This window comes from Ranitomeya imitator, chromosome 1 (genome assembly GCF_032444005.1).
Source record: "Ranitomeya imitator isolate aRanImi1 chromosome 1, aRanImi1.pri, whole genome shotgun sequence".
NCBI lineage: Eukaryota > Metazoa > Chordata > Amphibia > Anura > Dendrobatidae > Ranitomeya > Ranitomeya imitator.
Window position 1 is genome coordinate 1206995717 of NC_091282.1, and position 21681 is coordinate 1207017397.

Sequence of the window (21681 nt, forward strand, 5' to 3'; positions counted from 1 at the left end):
TCAGTGATGATTCCATCGATCCTGATGAAGCTGATGACCTCGATCAATACCCACTTGAGTTTTTGAATTCACTAACACCAACTGGTATGCCTTCACATCGGCTGAAACTTAAAATTGGCGCCATTGTCATGTTATTACGTAATGTGAACACGAACAAAGGTCTCTGCAATGGTACGCGGCTCATTGTCACTGCCTTACATGCCAATATCATACTGGCTAAAGTAATTAGTGGGTCAGCAGCAGGAAATGTGGTATTCATTCCACGAATTGATTTGTGTCCATCAGAGACTGAATTACCTTTTAAATTAAGACGGAGACAATTTCCCATCAAGCCCGCATTTGCAATGACCATAAATAAATCTCAAGGCCAGACCCTCCATCGAGTTGGCATTTATCTACCAGAACCTGCTTTTGCCCATGGTCAATTGTATGTTGCTTTTTCCAGGGTGAAGCAATGTTGCAATGTGAGGGTTAAAGTGGTTAATACACCACTTCAAGGACAATTATTGGCTGATAGTACTAAAGTCTTCACACGTAATATTGTGTACAAAAATATTTTAGTTTAAACTTAATTTTCTTTTTTTTCATTATTCAGTTTTTCTAATAACATAGACAGCAATAGGCAAATTCTATGTGTAGAGATAAGGAAAAAAAAATAAAATAAAAAAAAAATAGTGTAGCCATAGACATATAGATTTTAAGTACTTATGTAGGAAATACGTATATAACATACGTACTCATTAGCATATAGGGTTAATAACTCTATATCATATCTACATAAATTTAGAAATATGATATATCAATACATATTTTTATAGGTAAGTAGAACACACATTAAGTACAAGATGTAAGATGTGTATCATTCAAATGCCTGTAGTATTTGGTGATAGGAACCTGTATTTGAAGCTCCAGCAGTATAGCTGCTGACAGATTTCATTTTGTTTTTGTGAACAGGTAAGAGACGGGTGGGATGGCTGTTCACACACATCTCTATCTTCAGGTGTGTTCTGTACATAGAAATAGATATATAGATAGGTACATTTTTAGATAGATAGGGAAAGAATAGAGATTTTGCTTTCACATCAACATTTTTCTGCTATTTGGAGAATTTATGGTGGAAAAAAGGCTATTTCTGCCCTTCCTGCCTAAGGGCTGACCCACGCCACTCTTGCTGTAAGTTGCATGCAATGTATACGGAATTTGTACTTCACTTGCGGCAGGTGCGGCACATGTGGTTTCTGCAGTTTTCGCCACAAAATCTCCACTTACCAGTGTTTTTGTTGTGGCTGCATTTAATGCAATTGCCGAAGCCGCGTTTGCTGCATTTACTGCAAGTTAACTCCAAGCTTCATCTACATTGCATGGCACTTGCTGTAAGTGTGTTGTAGGTCAGTTCTTTGGTGCCAAGTGTGGAAGTTGTATTGTTTTTAACATTACTTCTGCAAATATCAGAAACATGCAGATGTGAAAGAGGTCTGAGTATTAAGAAATAGGAATCAGTTAGTTAGGACCCATCAGTTCAAAGGCTACCGTGATGTGGTTGATGGGCATGCTTATATTAGCCCATCGGTGTACTATGAACGTTGATTTCTTAAATTTTACACTTCTGTAAAAATAAACACAAAAAATGTGGGTACACAAAAAGGCTTTTATTTCTGTTGTACCGATTAGAATTATTTAAAATGAAGGCTTAGCTAAGCCCAAGAGATGATTAAAAACGTTTCATACCAACCCATCAGATGTAAAATTACTGTGAAAATACCTGATGGGCACACAAGTATGCGCCAGTATGGGTACTAAGAGCCTTTCCACATGATAATGAAATATTTTAAAATGTCATAGAACATACCAATATACATAGTTATTGATACATATTATTTATTATTTACATTATTGTTCTTAAGCAAAGAACCGTTGTTGTGGCATTTGCCACAACACGCAAAGTTGTCGTCTGATGTCTTTCATCCCTCCCCTCATAAGCATGTTCATGGATCCTGTGTAACTGCACCTTAAATAGCAAGAATTGTCAAGAGCTGCTGAGTGCAGCCATTTTTTGTTCTTTCTTACTATTATTTATTAATTGTATTATTTTTACATTTGAATAAATAAAGTATATATGGATTCTAGACTCCCGATTCTTTAGAATCGGGCTGCCATCTAGTTTTATATAAATGTGTGGTGAAAACAGTACTGTTTGTATTGTTCTAATCGTCTGTGTTGTTTGTTCCCCTCTTGTCTATCCCCCCTGGCGTCACATCATAAAAAGTTGTCAAGTTGTCTAATTTGGCACCATAAAGTAAGTACAGGGCACTGGGTAGTACTATTACCAATATTAATAATTTGATTATTAATGGATGGCTTTCTCAGCCATATCTTTTGTTTGCAGGCTTCCCGTATTTTGTATATAAGAAATCAGTGTCCAAATAACAAGACTTTATTAATAAACTGATGTGTCTGGTGCCCAAATCCAGAATACTGCGAATACCAGACATCATGTACGATCTATGGGGTCATGCACAGGACGCACGCACCAGGTGTCGGTTTTTATTATCGACCCTATATGGTACATTTACTATTATTATCACACAGATATTATCTCCGCGCCTCATATGTGGGATCTGATTGGGGCGCGTTGGGAAATTAAATACATTTTCTTTCCCCAGGAAGATCTCCGTCATCACGTCTGAGTAGAAGTCCCTTCTGTAGGTGAGATCCTTCTCCCCCTCCATGACTTATCTGTCAGGGGCTGCTGCTCACATGGGGGTATTTTACAAACACGACATAGAAGAGCCGGCTGCGTCCTGACTTACCATGGAGGTGCTGAAACATTTGGGATCATCAAAAACTCAGCAGACGAATATCTATTTTTTGGGGGTAGAAAGTTGCAAATATAGCAAAGATGAATTTGTAATTTATTTCTCTGGAAATGCATCATTTTAGCAAGTTGACTTAGCCTGGAAGATCAGGGTGAGCGCTAGGGGATTAGTGAGCTGAGTGTTGGATTAGTGAGGCGAGAATTACTTCTTTTATTCACCAATTCTGAGACTTTTTTTTTAAAACCAACAGGACACTTTGTTAAAGACCAGTAGCCTGTAGAAATGTGTATGTACAGGGCTCCCCCTATTGATGTCCTAGTATAGAGATAATGCACACAGTGAGGTCACAGTACAGGGATAGTGCACACAGTGATGTCACAGTACAGGGATAGTGCACACAGTGATGTCACAGTACAGGGATTTTGCACACAGTGATGTCACAGTACAGGGATAATGCACACAGTGAGGTCACAGTACAGGGATAATGCACACAGTGAGGTCACAGTACAGGAATAATGCACACAGTGATGTCACAGTATAGGGATAATGCACACAAATGATGTCACAGTACAGGGATAATGCACACAGTGAGGTCACGGTATAGGGATAATGCACACAGTGATGTCACAGTATATGGATAATCCACACAGTGAGGTCACAGTATATGGATAATGCACACAGTGATATCACAGTACAGGGATAATACACAGTGATGTCACAGTATAGGGATAACGCACACAGTGGGGTCACAGTACAGGGATAATGCACACACTAATGTCCTAGTACAGGGTTAATGCACACAGTGATGTCCTAGTACAGGGATAATGCACACAGTGATGTCACAGTACAGGGATAATGCACACAGTTATGTCACAGTACAGGAATAATGTACACACTGATGTCCTAGTACACAGATAATGCACACAGTCAGGTCACAGTACAGGGATAATGTACACAGTGATGTATCAGTGCAGGGATAATGCATACAGTGATGTCATAGTACAGGGATAATGCACACAGTGATGTCCTAGTACAGGGCTAATGCACACAGTGGTGTCATAGTATAGGGATAATGCACACAGTGATGTCACAGTACAGGGTAATGCACACAGTAATGTCCTAGTACAGGGATAATGCACACAGTGATGTCATAGTACAGGGATAATGCACACAGTGATGTCACAGTACAGGAATAATACACAAAATAATGTAACAGTGCAGGGATAATGTGCACAGTGATGTCATAGTACAGGGGTAATGCACATAGTGATGTTACAGTACAGGGATAATGTACACAGTGATATCATAGTACAGGGATAATGCACACAGTGATGTGTTAGTACAGGGATAATGCACACAGTAATGTCCTAGTACAGGGATAATGCACACAGTGATGTCATAGTACAGGGATAATAAACACAGTGATGTCTCAGTACAGGGATAATGTACAGTGATGTAACAGTACAGGAACAATGTACACACTGATGTCCAAGTAAGGGTTAATGCACATAGTAATGTCAAAGCACAGATATAATGCACAGAGTGATGTCCTAGTACAGGGATAATGTACACAGTGATGTCATAGTACAGGGATAATGCACACAGTGATGTCCCAGTACAGGGATAACACACACAGTGATGTCACAGTACAGAGATAATGCACACTGTGGTGTCCCAGTACAGGAATAATGTACACAGTGATGTCACAGTACAGAGATAATGCACACAGTGATGTCACAGTACAAGGATAATACACAAGTGATGTCACAGTACAGCGATAATGTGCGCAGTGATGTCATAGTACAGGGATAAAGCACACAGTGATGTCACAGTACAGGGATAATGTACACAGTGATGTCATAGTACAGGGATAATTCACACAGTGATGTCATAGCACGGAGATAATGCACACAGTGAAGTCCCAGTACAGGGATAATGCGCACAGTGATATCTCAGTAGAGAGATAATGCACACTGTGCTGTACCAGTACAGGGATAATGCACACAGTGATGTCATAGTATAGGGATAATGCACACAGTGATGTCACAGTACAGGGATAATGTACATAATAATGTCACAGTACAGGGATAATGCACACAGTGATGTCACAGTACAGGGATAATGCACACAATGATGTCATAGTATAGGGATAATGCACACAGTGATGTCCCCCTGTTATAGGGATAATGCACACAGTGATGTCATTACAGTGAAATAACACAGTACAGTGACAGTAGAGGAGTAATGTTTTTAGTGATTTCACAGTAAAGGGATATTGTAGTAATATCCTATGATAGAAAGTAATGCCGTAGAGGAGTAATAATGCTCAAAGCTGGGATAACTATTGGGCTCTATGTTAGAACTTCATTAACGGCATTTTATGTCCAAGTGAACATGTGCCCCCATAAATGTCGGGCCCCACTGCAGTTGTTGTGTCTGCGATCCTGGCAGTTAAACCCAAGTTCTATATAAATAACAGTGTATTGCGAAATAAATCAACACCTTCTTTAGATCTACAAATCCAACTAATGCATCGTTACAAAACAGGTATCAGATGAAGAGGGCGCCTTTGAGTTCATGGCAGCATGTGATTCTTTCTGACATATACTTGGTTATGGTAATTGTTGTGAATTCCGCTCTTGGGCTCCCTCCGGTGGTTGTAAGTGGCACTTTTGTGAGTTCTGCTCTTGGGCTCCCTCTTGTGGTTTCTAGTGGTATGGCTGCTCCTTGGAGTTAGCTGTAATCAGCTGCCTCCACTTATCGTCTCTTCTGCTCGGCTATTTAGGTCTGGCTCTTTCTTCAGCCAGTGCCACTTGTAAATGGTTCCTGGTTGGATTCACATCTCTTTGGAGTTCCCTGTTATCCTGACCAGTTCAGCTAAGCTAAGTTTTTGCTTGCTCTTTTCTGTCCATAGATTGTGGACTTATCCATTCTGTGCTTTCTATGTTTGTCCAGCTTATCAGTGTGAATTAATTCTGTCTTGCTGGAACCTCTGGGAGGCAGATTTGCCCTCCACACCTTTAGTCAGGTGTGGAGATTTTTTGTAAACTCTGCGTGGATTTTTGTAGTGTTTTATACTGACCGCACAGTATTCCATCCTGTCCTATCTATTTAGCTAGACTGGCCTCCTGTGCTCATCCTGGTTTCATTCTGTGTATGTCTTTTCCCTCTCCACTCACAGTCATTATTTGTGGGCGGGCTAATCTATCCTTTGGGGATTTTCTCTGAGGCAAGATAGTTTTCCTGCTTCTTTCTTTAGAGGTAGTTAGCTCTTAGGCTGTGACGAGATGCCTAGGGAGAGTTAGGAGCATTCCACGGCTACTTCTAGTGTTGTGTTGAGCTTAGGGACTGCGGTCAGTACAGTTACCACGTCCTTCAGAGCTCGTTCCATGTTGCTCCTAGACCACCGTATCATAACAGTACAAGTGGCCAAAAATGAATTAAATGCATCTCAAAAGAAGGAAAAGAAAGTTCTGAACCATTTTTCTTTCTGTGCTTTGGTTTGTCTTTTTTTTTTCCTCTTGATATCTGGGTGGTTCAGGATATATGCTTTGGCATGGATGTTCAGGGTTTGTTTTCTCGTGTGGATCAACTTGCTGCAAGAGTACAGAGTATCCAGGACTACGTTGTCCAGACTCCGGCTTTAGAGCCCAGAATTCCTACTCCTGATTTGTTTTTTGGGGACAGATCCAAGTGTTTGAACTTTAAAAATAACTGCAAATTGTTTTTTGCTTTGAAACCCCGTTCTTCTGGTGATCCCATTCAGCAAGTAAAAATCATCATATCCTTGCTGCGTGGTGACCCTCAAGACTGGGCTTTTTCTCTTGAAACAGGGGATCCGGCATTATTAAATGTAGATGCATTTTTTCAAGCGCTCAGATTATTGTATGACGAACCTAATTCTGTGGATCATGCAGAAAAAACCCTGTTGGCCTTGTGTCAAGGTCAGGAAGCGGCAGTTATACTTCCAGAAATTTAGAAAATGGTCTGTGCTCACTAAATGGAATGAAGAGGCTCTGGCTGCTATTTTCAGAAAAGGTCTTTCTGAAACCCTTAAAGATGTTATGGTGGGCTTTCCTACGCCTGCCGGTTTGAGCGAATCTATGTCTCTAGCCATTCAGATTGATCGGCGTCTGCGCGAGCGCAAAGCTGTGCACCATATGGCAGTATCCTCTGAGCAAAGTCCTGAACCTATGCAATGTGATAGGATTTTGACTAGAACAGAACTCAGACGTCAGAATAGGCTGTGTTTTTACTGTGGTGATTCGGCTCATGTTATCTCTGATTGCCCTAAGCGTACTAAGAGAGTCGCTAGGTCTGTTACCATTAGTACTATACAGCCTAAATTTGTCTTATCTGTGAGCCTGATTTGCTCATTGTCGTCCTTTTCTGTCATGGCATTTGTGGATTCAGGCGCTGCCCTGAACTTAATGGACTTAGAATTCGCCAGGCGCTGTGGTTTTTCCTTGCAGCCTTTGCAGAGCCCTATTCCTTTGAGGGGCATTGATGCTACACCCTTGGCCAAGGATAAACCTCAGTACTGGACACAGATGACTATGTACATGGCTCCTGCACATCAGGAAGATTGCCGTTTTCTGGTGTTGCATAACCTGCATGATGTTGTTGTGCTGGGATTTCCATGGTTACAGGAACATAATCCGGTGCTGAATTGGAAAACTATGTCGGTGACTAGTTGGGGTTATCGAGGAGTACATAGTGACGTTCCTTTGATGTCAATTTCCTCTTCCCCCTCTTCTGAGGTCCCTGAGTTTTTGTCGGATTTCCAGGATGTATTTGATGAGCCCAAGTCCAGTTCCCTTCCTCCACATAGGGACTGTGATTGTGCTATTAACTTGATTCCTGGTTGTAAGTTCCCTAAGGGCCGACTTTTCAATCTGTCTATGCCAGAGCATGCCGCCATGCAGAGCTATGTTAAGGAATCTTTGGAGAAAGGGCATATTCGGCCCTCTTCGTCACCATTGGGAGCGGGTTTCTTTTTTGTTGCTAAGAAGGATGGCTCCTTGAGACCCTGTATTGATTATCGTCTTCTTAATAAGATCATGGTCAAATTCCAATACCCCTTGCCTTTGCTTACTGATTTGTTTGCTCAGATTAAGGGGGCTAGTTGGTTTACTAAGATTGACCTCCGAGGGGCATATAATCTTGTTTGTATTAAACAGGGTGACGAATGGAAAACTGCATTTAATACGCCCGAAGGCCATTTTGAATACCTTGTGATGCCATTTGGGCTCTCTAATGCTCCATTTGTTTTCCAGTCTTTCATGCATGATATTTTCCGCAATTATCTTGATAAATTCATGGTCGTATATTTGGATGATATTTTGATTTTTTCCGATGATTGGGAGTCTCATGTGAAGCAGGTCAGGATGGTGTTTCAGATCCTTCGTGATAATGCTTTATTTGTGAAGGGGTCTAAGTGCCTATTCGGAGTTCAGAAGGTCTCTTTTTTGGGTTTTATTTTTTCTCCCTCATCTATAGAAATGGATCCTGTTAAGGTCCAAGCTATTCATGACTGGATCCAACCCACATCTGTGAAGGGTCTTCAAAAATTTTTGGGCTTTGCTAATTTCTATCGCTGTTTCATTGCCAACTTTTCCAGTGTGGTTAAGTCCCTTACTGATTTGACGAAGAAAGGCGCTGATGTGACGAATTGGTCCTCTGAGGCTGTTGAGGCCTTTCAGGAGCTTAAACGCCGATTTACTTCTGCCCCTGTGTTGCGTCAACCGGATGTTTCTCTTCCTTTTCAGGTTGAGGTCGACGCTTCTGAGATTGGGGCAGGGGCTGTTTTGTCGCAGAGGGAGTCTGATGGTTCTTTGATGAAACCGTGTGCTTTTTTTTCCAGAAAGTTTACGCCTGCGGAACGCAATTATGATGTCGGCAATCGGGAGTTGTTGGCTATGAAGTGGGCGTTTGAGGAGTGGCGACATTGGCTTGAGGGAGCTACACACCGTGTTGTGGTCCTGACCGATCATAAGAATCTGATTTACTTCGAGTCGGCCAAGCGGCTGAATCCTAGACAGGCTCGATGGTCCCTGTTTTTCTCCTGTTTTGATTTTGTGGTCTCGTATCTTCCGGGATCTAAGAATGTTAAGGCTGATGCCCTCTCTAGGAGTTTTTCGCCTGATTCTCCTGGAGTCCTTGAGCCGGTTGGCATTCTTAAGGAGGGGGTGATTCTTTCTGCTATCTCCCCTGATTTGCGGCGGGTACTTCAGGAATTTCAGGCTGATAGGCCTGACCGCTGTCCAGTGGGGAAGCTGTTTATTCCTGATAGATGGACAAGTAAGGTAATTTCTCAGTTTCATTGTTCAGTGTTGGCTGGTCATCCTGGGATTTTTGGTACCAGAGATTTGGTTGCTAGGTCCTTTTGGTGGCCTTCGTTGTCGCGCGATGTGCGTGCTTTTGTGCAGTCCTGTGGGACTTGCGCCCGGGCCAAGCCTTGCTGTTCCCACACTAGTGGGTTGCTTTTGCCTTTGCCGGTCCCTGAGAGGCCCTGGATGCATATTTCCATGGATTTTATTTCGGATCTTCCTGTTTCCCAGAAGATGTCTGTTATCTGGGTTGTTTGTGACCGGTTCTCTAAAATGGTCCATCTGGTACCTTTGCCTAAGTTGCCTTCCTCCTCAGATCTGGTTCCATTATTTTTTCAGCATGTGGTTCGTTTGCATGGCATTCCGGAGAATATTGTGTCTGACAGAGGTTCTCAGTTTGTCTCTAGGTTTTGACGGGCCTTTTGTGCTAGGATGGGCATTGATTTGTCTTTTTCTTCGGCGTTTCATCCTCAGACTAATGGCCAAACTGAGCGAACTAATCAGACCTTGTAGACCTATTTGAGATGCTTTGTGTCTGCTGATCAGGATGATTGGGTGTCTTTCTTGCCGTTGGCCGAGTTTGCCCTTAATAATCGGGCTAGTTCGGCTACTTTTGTTTCATCTTTCTTTTGTAATTTTGGTTTTCATCCTCGTTTTTCTTCTGGGCAGGTTGAGCCTTCTGATTGTCCTGGTGTTAATTCTGTGGTGGACAGGCTGCAGCAGATTTGGACTCATGTGGTGGACAATTTGACATTGTCTCAGGAAAGGGCTCAACGTTTTGCTAACCGCCGTCAGTGTGTTGGTCCCCGGCTTCGTGTGGGGGATTTGGTTTGGTTGTCTTCTCGTCATGTTCCTATGAAGGTTTCTTCTCCTAAGTTTAAGCCTCGGTTTATTGGTCCTTATAAAATTTCTGAAATTATTAATCCGGCGTCTTTTCGTTTGGCTCTTCCTGCCTGTTTTGCCATTCATAATGTTTTCCATAGATCTTTGTTGCGGAGATATGTGGTGCCCGTTGTTCCCTCGGTTGACCCTCCTGCCCCGGTGTTGGTTGAGGGAGAGTTGGAATATGAGGTTGAGAAGATTTTGGATTCTCGTTTTTCGAGGCGGAGGCTTCAGTATCTTGTCAAGTGGAAGGGTTATGGCCAGGAGGATAATTCTTGGGTTGTTGCCTCCGATGTCTATGCCACCGATTTGGTTCGTGCTTTTCACTTGGCTCGTCCTGATCGGCCTGGGGGCTCTGGTGAGGGTTCGGTGACCCCTCCTCAAGGGGGGGGGTACTGTTGTGAATTCCGCTCTTGGGCTCCCTCCGGTGGTTGTAAGTGGCACTTTTGTGAGTTCTGCTCTTGGGCTCCCTCTTGTGGTTTCTAGTGGTATGGCTGCTCCTTGGAGTTAGCTGTAATCAGCTGCCTCCACTTATCGTCTCTTCTGCTCGGCTATTTAGGTCTGGCTCTTTCTTCAGCCAGTGCCACTTGTAAATGGTTCCTGGTTGGATTCACATCTCTTTGGAGTTCCCTGTTATCCTGACCAGTTCAGCTAAGCTAAGTTTTTGCTTGCTCTTTTCTGTCCATAGATTGTGGACTTATCCATTCTGTGCTTTCTATGTTTGTCCAGCTTATCAGTGTGAATTAATTCTGTCTTGCTGGAACCTCTGGGAGGCAGATTTGCCCTCCACACCTTTAGTCAGGTGTGGAGATTTTTTGTAAACTCTGCGTGGATTTTTGTAGTGTTTTATACTGACCGCACAGTATTCCATCCTGTCCTATCTATTTAGCTAGACTGGCCTCCTGTGCTCATCCTGGTTTCATTCTGTGTATGTCTTTTCCCTCTCCACTCACAGTCATTATTTGTGGGCGGGCTAATCTATCCTTTGGGGATTTTCTCTGAGGCAAGATAGTTTTCCTGCTTCTTTCTTTAGAGGTAGTTAGCTCTTAGGCTGTGACGAGATGCCTAGGGAGAGTTAGGAGCATTCCACGGCTACTTCTAGTGTTGTGTTGAGCTTAGGGACTGCGGTCAGTACAGTTACCACGTCCTTCAGAGCTCGTTCCATGTTGCTCCTAGACCACCGTATCATAACAGGTAATTTATGCTGCTTCATGATCTATTGTTCATATGAGTCTGAACGTTGACTCTTATTGTTGGTTGAATTGATGTTTGTTGATTTTTTGTTTAATAGTTGCTTATTACCTACTGTATCAGTCCTTGCAGCATATTGTTCTGCTATCCTTGAGGGACAAAAGCATAGGTTAATTTGACAATCGATATTTGCTAATACTATATTTGTAATTGACTGTTGTTGATCCAGTAAAGTATCGCCACACTGTTGCCCTCACCCTGTGTTTTATGAGTAGTAGTCTGCCCATGGGCATTCAGTGAGATGAGCTCTGGTCCATACCGTCTTTCTAAAGATAGCCTGGCCAGCGGACGATAGCACCCACTGACCCTCATGTGTCCACACCTTCTACATTATATTATTGCTATCCTTACGTGTATGAACTAATAAATATATATTCTTAGATTAGTATAGTGCCTTTTAGGCATTTCCAGTTAGTGTTGTATATATATATTCAAGCTTTGAGGGACCATATGGAATTTTTGGGGGACCACAATAAAAGTGCCCAGTATGGCAGCATTATTTATGTGCATTGTAAAGTGGTATTATGTGTACAGCATGGCAGCATCACAGTATGTGTATTGTAAAGTGTTATTAGTTATGGCAGTATTAGTTATTGGTATGGCAGCATTATTTCTGGACATCATGAAGTGGTATTAGTGATACGTACAGTATGGCAACATTATTTATGTACGTTATAAAGTGGTATTACTCATGTGTACATCGAGGTAGCATTATGTGCACTGTAAAGTCATGTTATATTTGTGTACAGTATGGCAGCATTATTTTTTTACACTGTAAAGTGGTATTATGTTTAAAGTATGGCACAGCATTATGTGCACTGTATATTGGTATTAGTTATGTGTACAGTATGGCAACATTATGTGTACTGTAAAATGGTATTAGCTACGTGTTCAGAATAAATGCATTATTTATTTGTATTGTAAAGTGATATTACATAGCTATGTATGGATTATGGCAGCATTATTTATGTGCACTGTACAGTGGGAATGGTTATGTGTGCAGTATGGCAGCACAACCTACATACACTGTGCATAACATTATTTCTGTGTATGTTCCCTGCTCATGTATTACTATACCTGTAAAGCGCCCCTCGACTAAGTCATGTGTACCCATGTAACATGTAATTTACAAAATTTTCCTTTTAATATTATATTAATGAGATTCGGTCATCATTGAAACATTTCTTTATTTGAAACCATCAAAATGTTGGTTCCATTTTCACAGCACAGATTGATCTACTGAGCGATTTCATCTCTGTTTCATACTCTCTTGCTGATTCTCTTGTAGACGATGTCCTTCACGGTCAAAACCTGAAAAATATGAAATAGGAAGTTACATTTAAAAAGGAACTCTGTGTCTGCTCAACACTTCACTGTCTAATGCCCCCGCAACATAATGAATCACTTTGTAAGTACTTTATGTAAACTGTATAGGTGTAGCGTTCATATCAGCTCCCAGTCCAGGCACATTCAGAGCAGCAATTATAATTCTGCTGGTGTCCTTTCACCAGACTACAGTTCACTATGGGAGGAGTTTACAGTACTAGCTGTAAAAAAAAAATGCAGTTATTTCATTTTTACTGTATATTTCCTCTATGAAATGTGAATATTTAATACCTTTTTATTTTGGAAAACACATGGTGCTTCAGGAGGTCACAACAATGTCATTTTTAGGTTTCAATGACATCGTACCGTAATTGTCATGATCCAGACCGGGTTTTGAGTCCTGTCTTCCACTTTTTCTGGTCTGGGCATGACAGGAGTTAACTTTCTCAGCCTCAGTCTGGTCTCAGGTTTGCTATTTATTTCCGCTGTGTCCTGCAGACCATGTCAGTTATAGTTTCTGCCTACGGCGTGTGTAGCTGACTCCATTTGCCCTGATTTGTCCTGCTGCTTGCAATTTGTTATTTATTAACAAAAAAGTGTGAAACAACGGGAAATATGTCTTATATTCTAGGTTGTTCAAAGTAGCCACCTTTTGCTTTGATGACTGCTTTGCACACTCTTGGCATTCTCTTGATGAGCTTCAAGAGGTAGTCACCGGGAATGGTTTTCACTTGCCCTGTCAGGTTTAATAAGTGGGATTTCTTGCCTTATAAATGGTGTTGGGACCATCAGTTGTGTGGTGCAGAAGTCTGGTGGATACACATCTACTGAATAGACTCTTAGAATTTGTATTAATGCAAGAAAAAAGCAGCTAAGTAAAGAAAAATGAGTGGCCATCATTACTTTAAGAAATAAAGGTCAGTCAGTCCGAAAAGTTGGTAAAACTTTGAAAGTGTCCCCAAGTGCAGTGGCAAAAACCATCAAGCACTACAAAGAAACTGGCTCACATGAGGACCGCCCCTGGAAAGGAAGACCAAGAGTCACCTCTGCTTCTGAGGATAAGTTTATCCGAGTCACCAGCCTCAGAAATGGCAGGTTAACAGCAGCTCAGATTAGAGACCAGGTCAATGCCACACAGAGTTCTAGCAGCAGACACATCTCTACAACACCTGTCAAGAGGAGACTTTGTGCAGCAGGCCTTCATGGTAAAATAGCTGCTAGTAAACCACTGCTAAGGACAGGCAACAAGCAGAAGAGACTTGTTTGGGATAAAGAACACAAGGAATCGACATTAGACCAGTGGAAATCTGTGCTTTGGTCTGATGAGTCCGAATTTGAGATCTTTGGTTCCAACCACCGTGTCTTTGTGCGACGCTGAAAAGGTGAACGGATGGACTCTACATGCCTGGTTCCCACCGTGAAGCATGGAGGAGAAGGTGTGATGTGTGGGGGTGCTTTGCTGGTGACACTGTTGGGGATTTATTCAAAATTGAAGGCATACTGAACCAGCATGGCTACCATAGCTGAGGAGTCGGCACCCGGCGTGCACAGGCCCGGAGTGACGGCTGTGCTGCGTCTGATTAGGAAGGAAAGTCCTGCCTCCCTGGCGATTTCAGGGTAAGAGGGGGCACATTTTATAAGTGTTTATTTCATGGTGTGTGTTTTGAATTCAGCTTTTGGGCTCCCTCCGGTGGTTGTAGAGGGTAATGCAGTTGTGCCTGGACTGCAGGTGTAGACAGGTGTATCTACTAATTGCAAAACTGACTGGGGTATATAGCTTTGCTGGATCCTTTAGTCAGTGCCAGTTGCCAATTGTTCTTGAAGGATTCACTTCCCTGCTGGTCTCTCCAGTTTGCTGTGTTTTTCTCAAAGATAAGTCCTGGCTTTGTTTTTGCTGTCCACCTGCAGTGGACCTTATAGTTCTGTGCATTTTCATGTTTTTGTCTTGTCCAGCTTGGTCTGTGAAGGATTTTTTGCAGCCTAGCTATTTCTCTGGAGATGCAGATATACCCCCATGTCTTTAGTCAGATGTGGTGATTCGTATTTTCTGTGGTGGATATTTTCTAGTGTTTTTATACTGACCGCATAGTACTCTGTTCTATTCTTTCTTTTTAGCTAGTATGGCCTCCTATGCTAAAATCTGATTTCATATCTGCGTATGTTATTTCCCTCTCCTCTCACAGTCAATATTTGTGGGGGGCTATCTATCCTTTGGGGATTTTCTCTGAGGCAAGATAGGTTTCCTGTTTCTGTCTTTAGGGGTAGTTAGATCTTAGGCTGTGCCGAGGGGTCTAGGGAGTGTTAGGTACCCCCCACAGCTACTTCTAGTTGCGCTGTTAGGTTCAGGGTTTGCGGTCAGTACAGGGACCTCCTTCTCCAGAGTACGTCTCAAGCTGCTCCAAGGCCACCAGATCATAACAGGTGTGCAGGCATCATAACTAAGAGAGCCACCTTGTCAGAATGCAGCATTTGTGCTGCACAAGGTGGCTCTTTTAGTTACAAACGCCTGAGTGGGGTGATAGGCTCCCTTTAAGGATGAATTTTTTGACTTTTTATGTAGTCAAGGCAAAATGTTTCAATTACAAACTATACAGGAGTGTCAGGGATTTGTCGGAATTCTGTGGAGGCACGTCTCAGTATGGTCACTTTCACAAGAGTATGGGGCATCTAAAGAGGAAAAACCCCAATGGTAAACAAGCCAGGGGACCTGAATGTGTGCACGTGCCTGGAGAAAGATGCAGCGTCCGCTGCTTGTCAGCTCCAGATCACTGACACAATTGTTTGACTAGGTCCTGTGAATCGATTTGAATCATCCCTACATACAGGCCAGAGCTGGCAAAAGAGCTGACAATGAAAGGTGCTGTAACTAGCACTGTAAATGTGTGCTGCAATCAGAGGACACAAAGACACTGCCTGACTGAAGGGAAATGAAGAGCATCCTTTTGGACTTGTTAATAAAGTCTCACAACCCAGTAATAGTCTACGGTTACAGATACCAACTGACTATGCCTGTTCAAGTCAAGCTAAAGCCTTTTGTTAATAGTTGAAACCCCCTCTTGTAAGTTTATGTAACCATCAAGCTCATTGCCCCTTGTAAGTTTCTGCAACCAGCAAGCTTGATGCCTTTTGTAAGCTCTCTTATCATGAAGTATGTTGCCTTTTGTAAGTTTCTGCAACCATTTAGATTGTTACCGCTTGTAACTTTCTGTAACCACCAAGGTTGTTACCTTTTGTAAGTTTCTGTGACCACCTAGCTTGTTGCCTTTTGTAAGTTTCGGTGACCACCAAGCTTGTTGCCTTTTGTAAGTTTCTGTGACCACCTAGCTTGTTGCCTTTTGTAAGTTTCTGTAACCATCAGGCTTGCTACATTTTGAAAACCTTTCTAACCATTAAGCCTTGTACAGTAAGTTTGTGCAACCACTAAGCTTGTTGCTTTTGTAAGTTTCTGTAACCACCAAGCTTGTTGCCTTTCGTTAGTTTCGGTGATCACCTAGCTTGTTGCCTATTTTTAAGTTTCTGTAACCTCCAAGCTCATTGCCTTTTGTAAGTTTCTGTAACTATCAACCTTGCTACATTTTCAAAACCTTTCTAACCATTAAGCTCTTTGTCTCTTGTAAGTTTGTGCAACCACCAAGCTTGTTTCACCTTATAAGTTTCTGTAACCTCCAAGCTCATTGCCTCTTGTAAGTTTCTGTCACCATCAAGCTCGTCGTATTTTGAATGTCTCTCTAGTCATCAAGCATGTTGCCTCTTGTAAGTTTATGTAACTATCAAGCTTGTTGCCTCACTATGAGTATACTTGTTGAACCAACATCTCTGTACACCTGCATCCATCGGTCATCCCTGAGTGGGGACCACTCTACTACTAACAGCCACTATATACCATACTCCACTTGAAGGAGCTAATCATCCCTTACATAAACACTTAATCCTGCGCAGTCTCAAAACAATAACATGTAATTTAATTCTGTATTCACTGTAGGAATCTTACGTTGATGTGAAGGTCTCCAGCAACCTCAGTGACAGAAGTGATATCTTTAAGTTTTACGACTAGTTTCCCATCCACCAAATTAACAGTAGTCTAGAAAAATATAAAAAAGTTACCATAAGTTATAGAGATTTATCAATTTGCAAAGATGGAGTGGATTAACATTCCTGGTCATTTCCATGTATATTTTTAGTCAAAATTTTAAAATGTAACATGACCAGGCTTAGCTGAGTTTGTAGAGTGCACATTATAAGGCTGATGACTTTAAAGAGTGAAGAACTTACCTTAATTTTTTCAGTGGAAAAAGTTTCCATTTCTGCCTCCTGTCCAATAGTGAACTCGTTACGTTGGACCCTAGGTCCTGTAGTCACCGTGACCACAAAGTGATCGCCATTTTGTACAATCTCAGTTACACTCTTTACATTTTTTCCTTTCTCGATCAAGTCATCGGGAATACCTGGGAACACAATACAGGATTGCAAACCTTATGTAGATAAAATGTAGATGTGTTTTTGAATTTGGTTGGCAATACAGAACACTGGAAGTATAGACATTTTACAAACTTTTTGTGCAGTTCTGCCCATTTATTTTGGCTCCATGGGTTTAGAACTTCCTAAAGAAGAAGGTATATAGATCTGTACAGTAACATCGTAAATCTTTGGGTACCAATACCAAAATCATGAAAGTTCAAGTTGTGGTATATTCTTTACTTCTCTACAACAAGTTCTGCTTACTACAGGTAGTGATGTCTTGGAGATATTAGGAAAAGCAGACCAAATCAAGTGGGACATGGATCAACTCAAGCTAAACCTAATACATGAAGACTGAAGATATTGGTTCTCACACATCTAAAGGTACCGTCACACTAGACGATATCGCTAGCGATCCGTGACGTTGCAGCGTCCTCGCTAGCGATATCGTCCAGTGTGACAGGCAGCAGCGATCAGGCCCCTGCTGTGATGTTGCTGGTCGGGGAAGAAAGTCCAGAACTTTATTTGGTCGCTGGCTCTCCCGCAGACATCGCTGAATCGGCGTGTGTGACACCGATTCAGCGATGTCTTCACTGGTAACCAGGGTAAACATCGGGTAACTAAGCGCAGGGCCGCGCTTAGTAACCCGATGTTTACCCTGGTTACCATCCTAAAAGTAAAAAAAACAAACACTACATACTTACCTACAGCCGTCTGTCCTCCAGCGCTGTGCTCTGCTCTCCTCCTGTACTGGCTGTGAGCGTCGGTCAGCCGGAAAGCAGAGCGGTGACGTCACCGCTCTGCTTTCCGGCCGCTGTGCTCACACAGACAGTACAGGAGGAGTGCAGAGCACAGCGCTGGAGGACAGACAGCGGTAGGTAAGTATGTACTGTTTGTTTTTTTTACTTTTAGGATGGTAACCAGGGTAAACATCGGGTTACTAAGCGCGGCCCTGCGCTTAGTTACCCGATGTTTACCCTGGTTACCGGCATTGTTGGTCGCTGGAGAGCGGTCTGTGTGACAGCTCTCCAGCGACTAAACAGCGACGCTGCAGCGATCCGGATCGTTGTCGGTATCGCTGCAGCGTCGCTAAGTGTGACGGGGCCTTTAGGCTATGTTCTCGTTAAACTTGTACCACATGTTTGAAGCGAAGCTCCATAAAGGAGCTTCCATCTGAAAGCCTGAAAAATGGGCTGTGGATGGAATCTCCAGTGGAACCTTTCGATAGAATGGTGCAGACAGAGTCACTATGTCAGCAGTGATCTTGAGCACAAATGCGTGGTCGTCTGTGCTTTTGTGCCAGCCTATAAAAAGATGGACACTGCCAAAATGGAAGCCAAACAGAGAACATAGTGACTTTGTACGCCTCATAATAGTGAAAAGATGTATTCGAGATTTAATCAGAATCCTGTTTTTTTACGCTTGAGACAATAGCCACGTCTGAGCCACAAACATGGCTCAAACGTAATGTGAATCTAGGCTTCTGACACTGTATTAGAAGCAAATTCAGAAATTATTCGTGGAAGAGTTGTTGAAAAATGAGAATTAAGGTGCTCATACAAATTAGATGACAGTAATAAGAACCCTCCTATTTGGCAGACCCAGTTACCTGACTGTGTAACCACAGTAGGTTATGAGGAAAAGAAACAGGTCTGCATGGTGAAACACAGAGACATTTGTTTTACCGCAACTAATTGGGGAACATATTATTCCAGAGTCAGACCTATTAATTAAAATTTACTTTATTTGTGAGAAACTACTTAAAAACTAACACGAATGTGATTCAATGCAGAAGAATCGTAATTGCTATATTGAATATATCGTTGAGTTTCCTTAAGACCCAGATGCAAGACTAGAGAAACCCTATTGAGATGTTGACCAGAAGATTCAATTAATACATTTCATAATTTAGACTACAGACAACACCACTCTGCATAACGATGTCTCTCCATACATTGTCTTACTCACCAATGGCTTTCCCAAAAGCCTCAAAGTTTTCTTGGGATTGTAGCTCGAAGGTCCCGTTGAAAGCCATTTTCAGGATGTTTCTCGACCAGAGGTAATGAGACTGACAGAACTCTTCAGCTTGACTAGGGTTATAAGTACAGTAGCTTCTTTTTTCTTTGTGATCAGCTGTTGAGATGACAACCCTTGATTTATATTTGGTTAATGATTATCGTTTACGCAAAATCTGCCTCTTATTTCTCTAGAGTTGACTAAACCGGTATGAGCAGTTCTCACACCTGGTGGTACCATGCTGGTATATATGATTACTCGAGAGCAGTGAGCCACATAGACTATTAGAGTTCATTAAAACGATTAAATATTTGTTACTTAGGTAGACAGTATATATTTTCTATGAACCAACTAAAAAACCCCTATGTACTGACTACCTCCAATCTAATCGTTGGTCAACCCCAATTTAAATAAAATAGACATCCTATACGAGCCTTATCTGACATTTATTGTGAAGAGTTCATAGAGTCCTGGACACTCCCCTGAGTTTATTTTTTTCAGTCAATTGCTCAAACAAATGAAGAATCTCTTAAAATATCTGAATAAAAGTTACTCGGTCATAAGCCATGGAAGCCAACTGAGTTTATAGTCAAGCCAAGCAAGAAAGACTTGTAAATAATATAATTTTCTGAGGGTTTTAGAAGGTCGTTGTGAAGGACGTGTTTGCTTTTATGCCAAGTGTGGAGGAGCGTGCTCCAGTTATATTGTATGATTTCTGACCTATGAGGGTTTATGTCATTTTCTATATTATTATTATTATTTATTGTTATACCGCCATTTATTCCATGGCGCTTTACATGCGAGGAGGGGTATACATAGAAAACAAGAACAATAATCTTAAACAATACAAGTCATAACTGGTACAGGAGCAGAGAGGACCCTGCCCACGAGGGCTCACAATCTACAAGGGATGGGTGAGAATACAGTAGGCGAGGGTAGAGCTGGTCATGCAGCGGTTTGGTCGATCGGTGGTTACTGCAGGTTGTAGGCTTGTCAGAAGAGGTGGGTCTTCAGGTTCTTTTTGAAGGTTTCGATGGTAGGCGAGATTCGGATGTGTTGTGGTAGAGGGTTCCAGAGTAGGGGTGATACGCGAGAGAAATCTTGTATACGATTATGGGAAGGATTGGATTGGATTATGTGCATAGGATTGGATAGAAATGTGGCATGCACCATTTATTAAAAAAATCAATGACTGGGGTGGAATAACACAATAAAATATAACTTTTAATAATCACTTCATAAAAAATATATTCACCAATCCACCGTTCTTGTGTGCAGTCTATCCACTATACCCTGATGATTACAAAGATGGGGTATTAAAGTGAACACTAATAGATAAAAGTAGACACTGAAATATCTAGGACAATAAATGAGAAAATCCAGTGATAAATCCTATGAGAAGGTATTGATATAAAATTAAACCTCCTACATTACAGCTACTTCAGAGGAGAGAGGATGTACCGATATATCCTATAGAGGTACAAAGTGCACAGGGTTAAGGAAAAAATGCACATTGCCCTTTGTAAGGAAAATGATTATTTATTAATGGTGTGTCACTCATTATATTTCCTAGGGAGTCCTAATGCGAGACTCTGACTTGGTGGAAAAACATCGACCTAATAAAGTGCTGAACAGCTCACATACAATGCATCAACGATGCACTTGACCCAGGTGGGCAGGATTTCGCATGTCCTGTGGCCGGGGCTCCTCTCTTAGCGCAGTCCCACAATGCGTTCGCCTAGGCTGACGGGGAGGTGTTCACCGCTATGGACTGGTAAAGACATGGACTTCTTTTTGATTATTGTGGTGGGTGTTGTCCGGACCGTAGATCCACGTCTTTCTCTCTCTCCCCTCCCCTCTGGTCAGTAATTGATGTGATGTCAGTACAGGAACTGGCTAGGTTAATTTACATCTATTAAGGATCTGGTGTGTACGAGTATGTTGATTGGTGTTTGGATGTGTTAAATGGGTGTGTGATATCACACCGGAAGAAGACTGACTGAAACGTGCGTCGGGTCTTATGGTGTGTGCCACATCCCACACTACAAATATTGCCCTACTTTACATTCTATATCTAGGTTTTCGCCGAGTGGTATTTTTTTTTTTGGTTTATTTGGGGGGTGGATTTGTTTTAGTATTATTTTTTGTAATCACACAGGGAGTTTCCCAGTGATTATTAGACTGTAGGTATCTCATCTATTTAGTATCTTGTACTCCTCTACTTCATACTCATATTCCACTCTCTATCCACCCATGATACATTAATGATTTTTTCAGGCTCTGTGCGTGGGGTTGTTGGTTTTGTGGCGTAACCTTGTGGTTTCCCTTCTTTTTTAATATTTCTAGCTAAATGTAAGTTATTTTTTGATATATTAGTAAAATTTATATATTTGTATATTTTCTGATTCTGGTGTACATTTTTCTTTCTATATGATCACATTATAATATTGTACTGAATCCGTTACCTTTTTCCAATACTCATAATGTTGTAGCACTGGGTATTTCCAACTATTACGTAGCTACATTGTTGTATTTGTGGATTTTTGCATTCTTTAATGTCCCGTCTTTGTAACCATCAGGGTATAGTGAATAGACTGCAAACA

At 41.8% G+C, this 21681-nt stretch overlaps 1 protein-coding gene across 1 annotated transcript; it reads right to left on the reverse strand.

Annotated features, from left to right (window-relative positions):
- Window positions 1-12445: 12445 nt before the first annotated feature.
- On the reverse strand, window positions 12446-19195 carry LOC138657268 (fatty acid-binding protein, liver-like). The gene is made up of 4 exons (XM_069744942.1): window positions 19031-19195; window positions 16877-17049; window positions 16596-16685; window positions 12446-12589 (listed from the first exon to the last, which is right to left on the reverse strand). Exons 1-4 carry the CDS (start codon window positions 19095-19097, stop codon window positions 12539-12541), a joined length of 381 nt encoding a protein of 126 aa, XP_069601043.1. The 5' UTR covers window positions 19098-19195; the 3' UTR covers window positions 12446-12538.
- Window positions 19196-21681: the final 2486 nt, after the last annotated feature.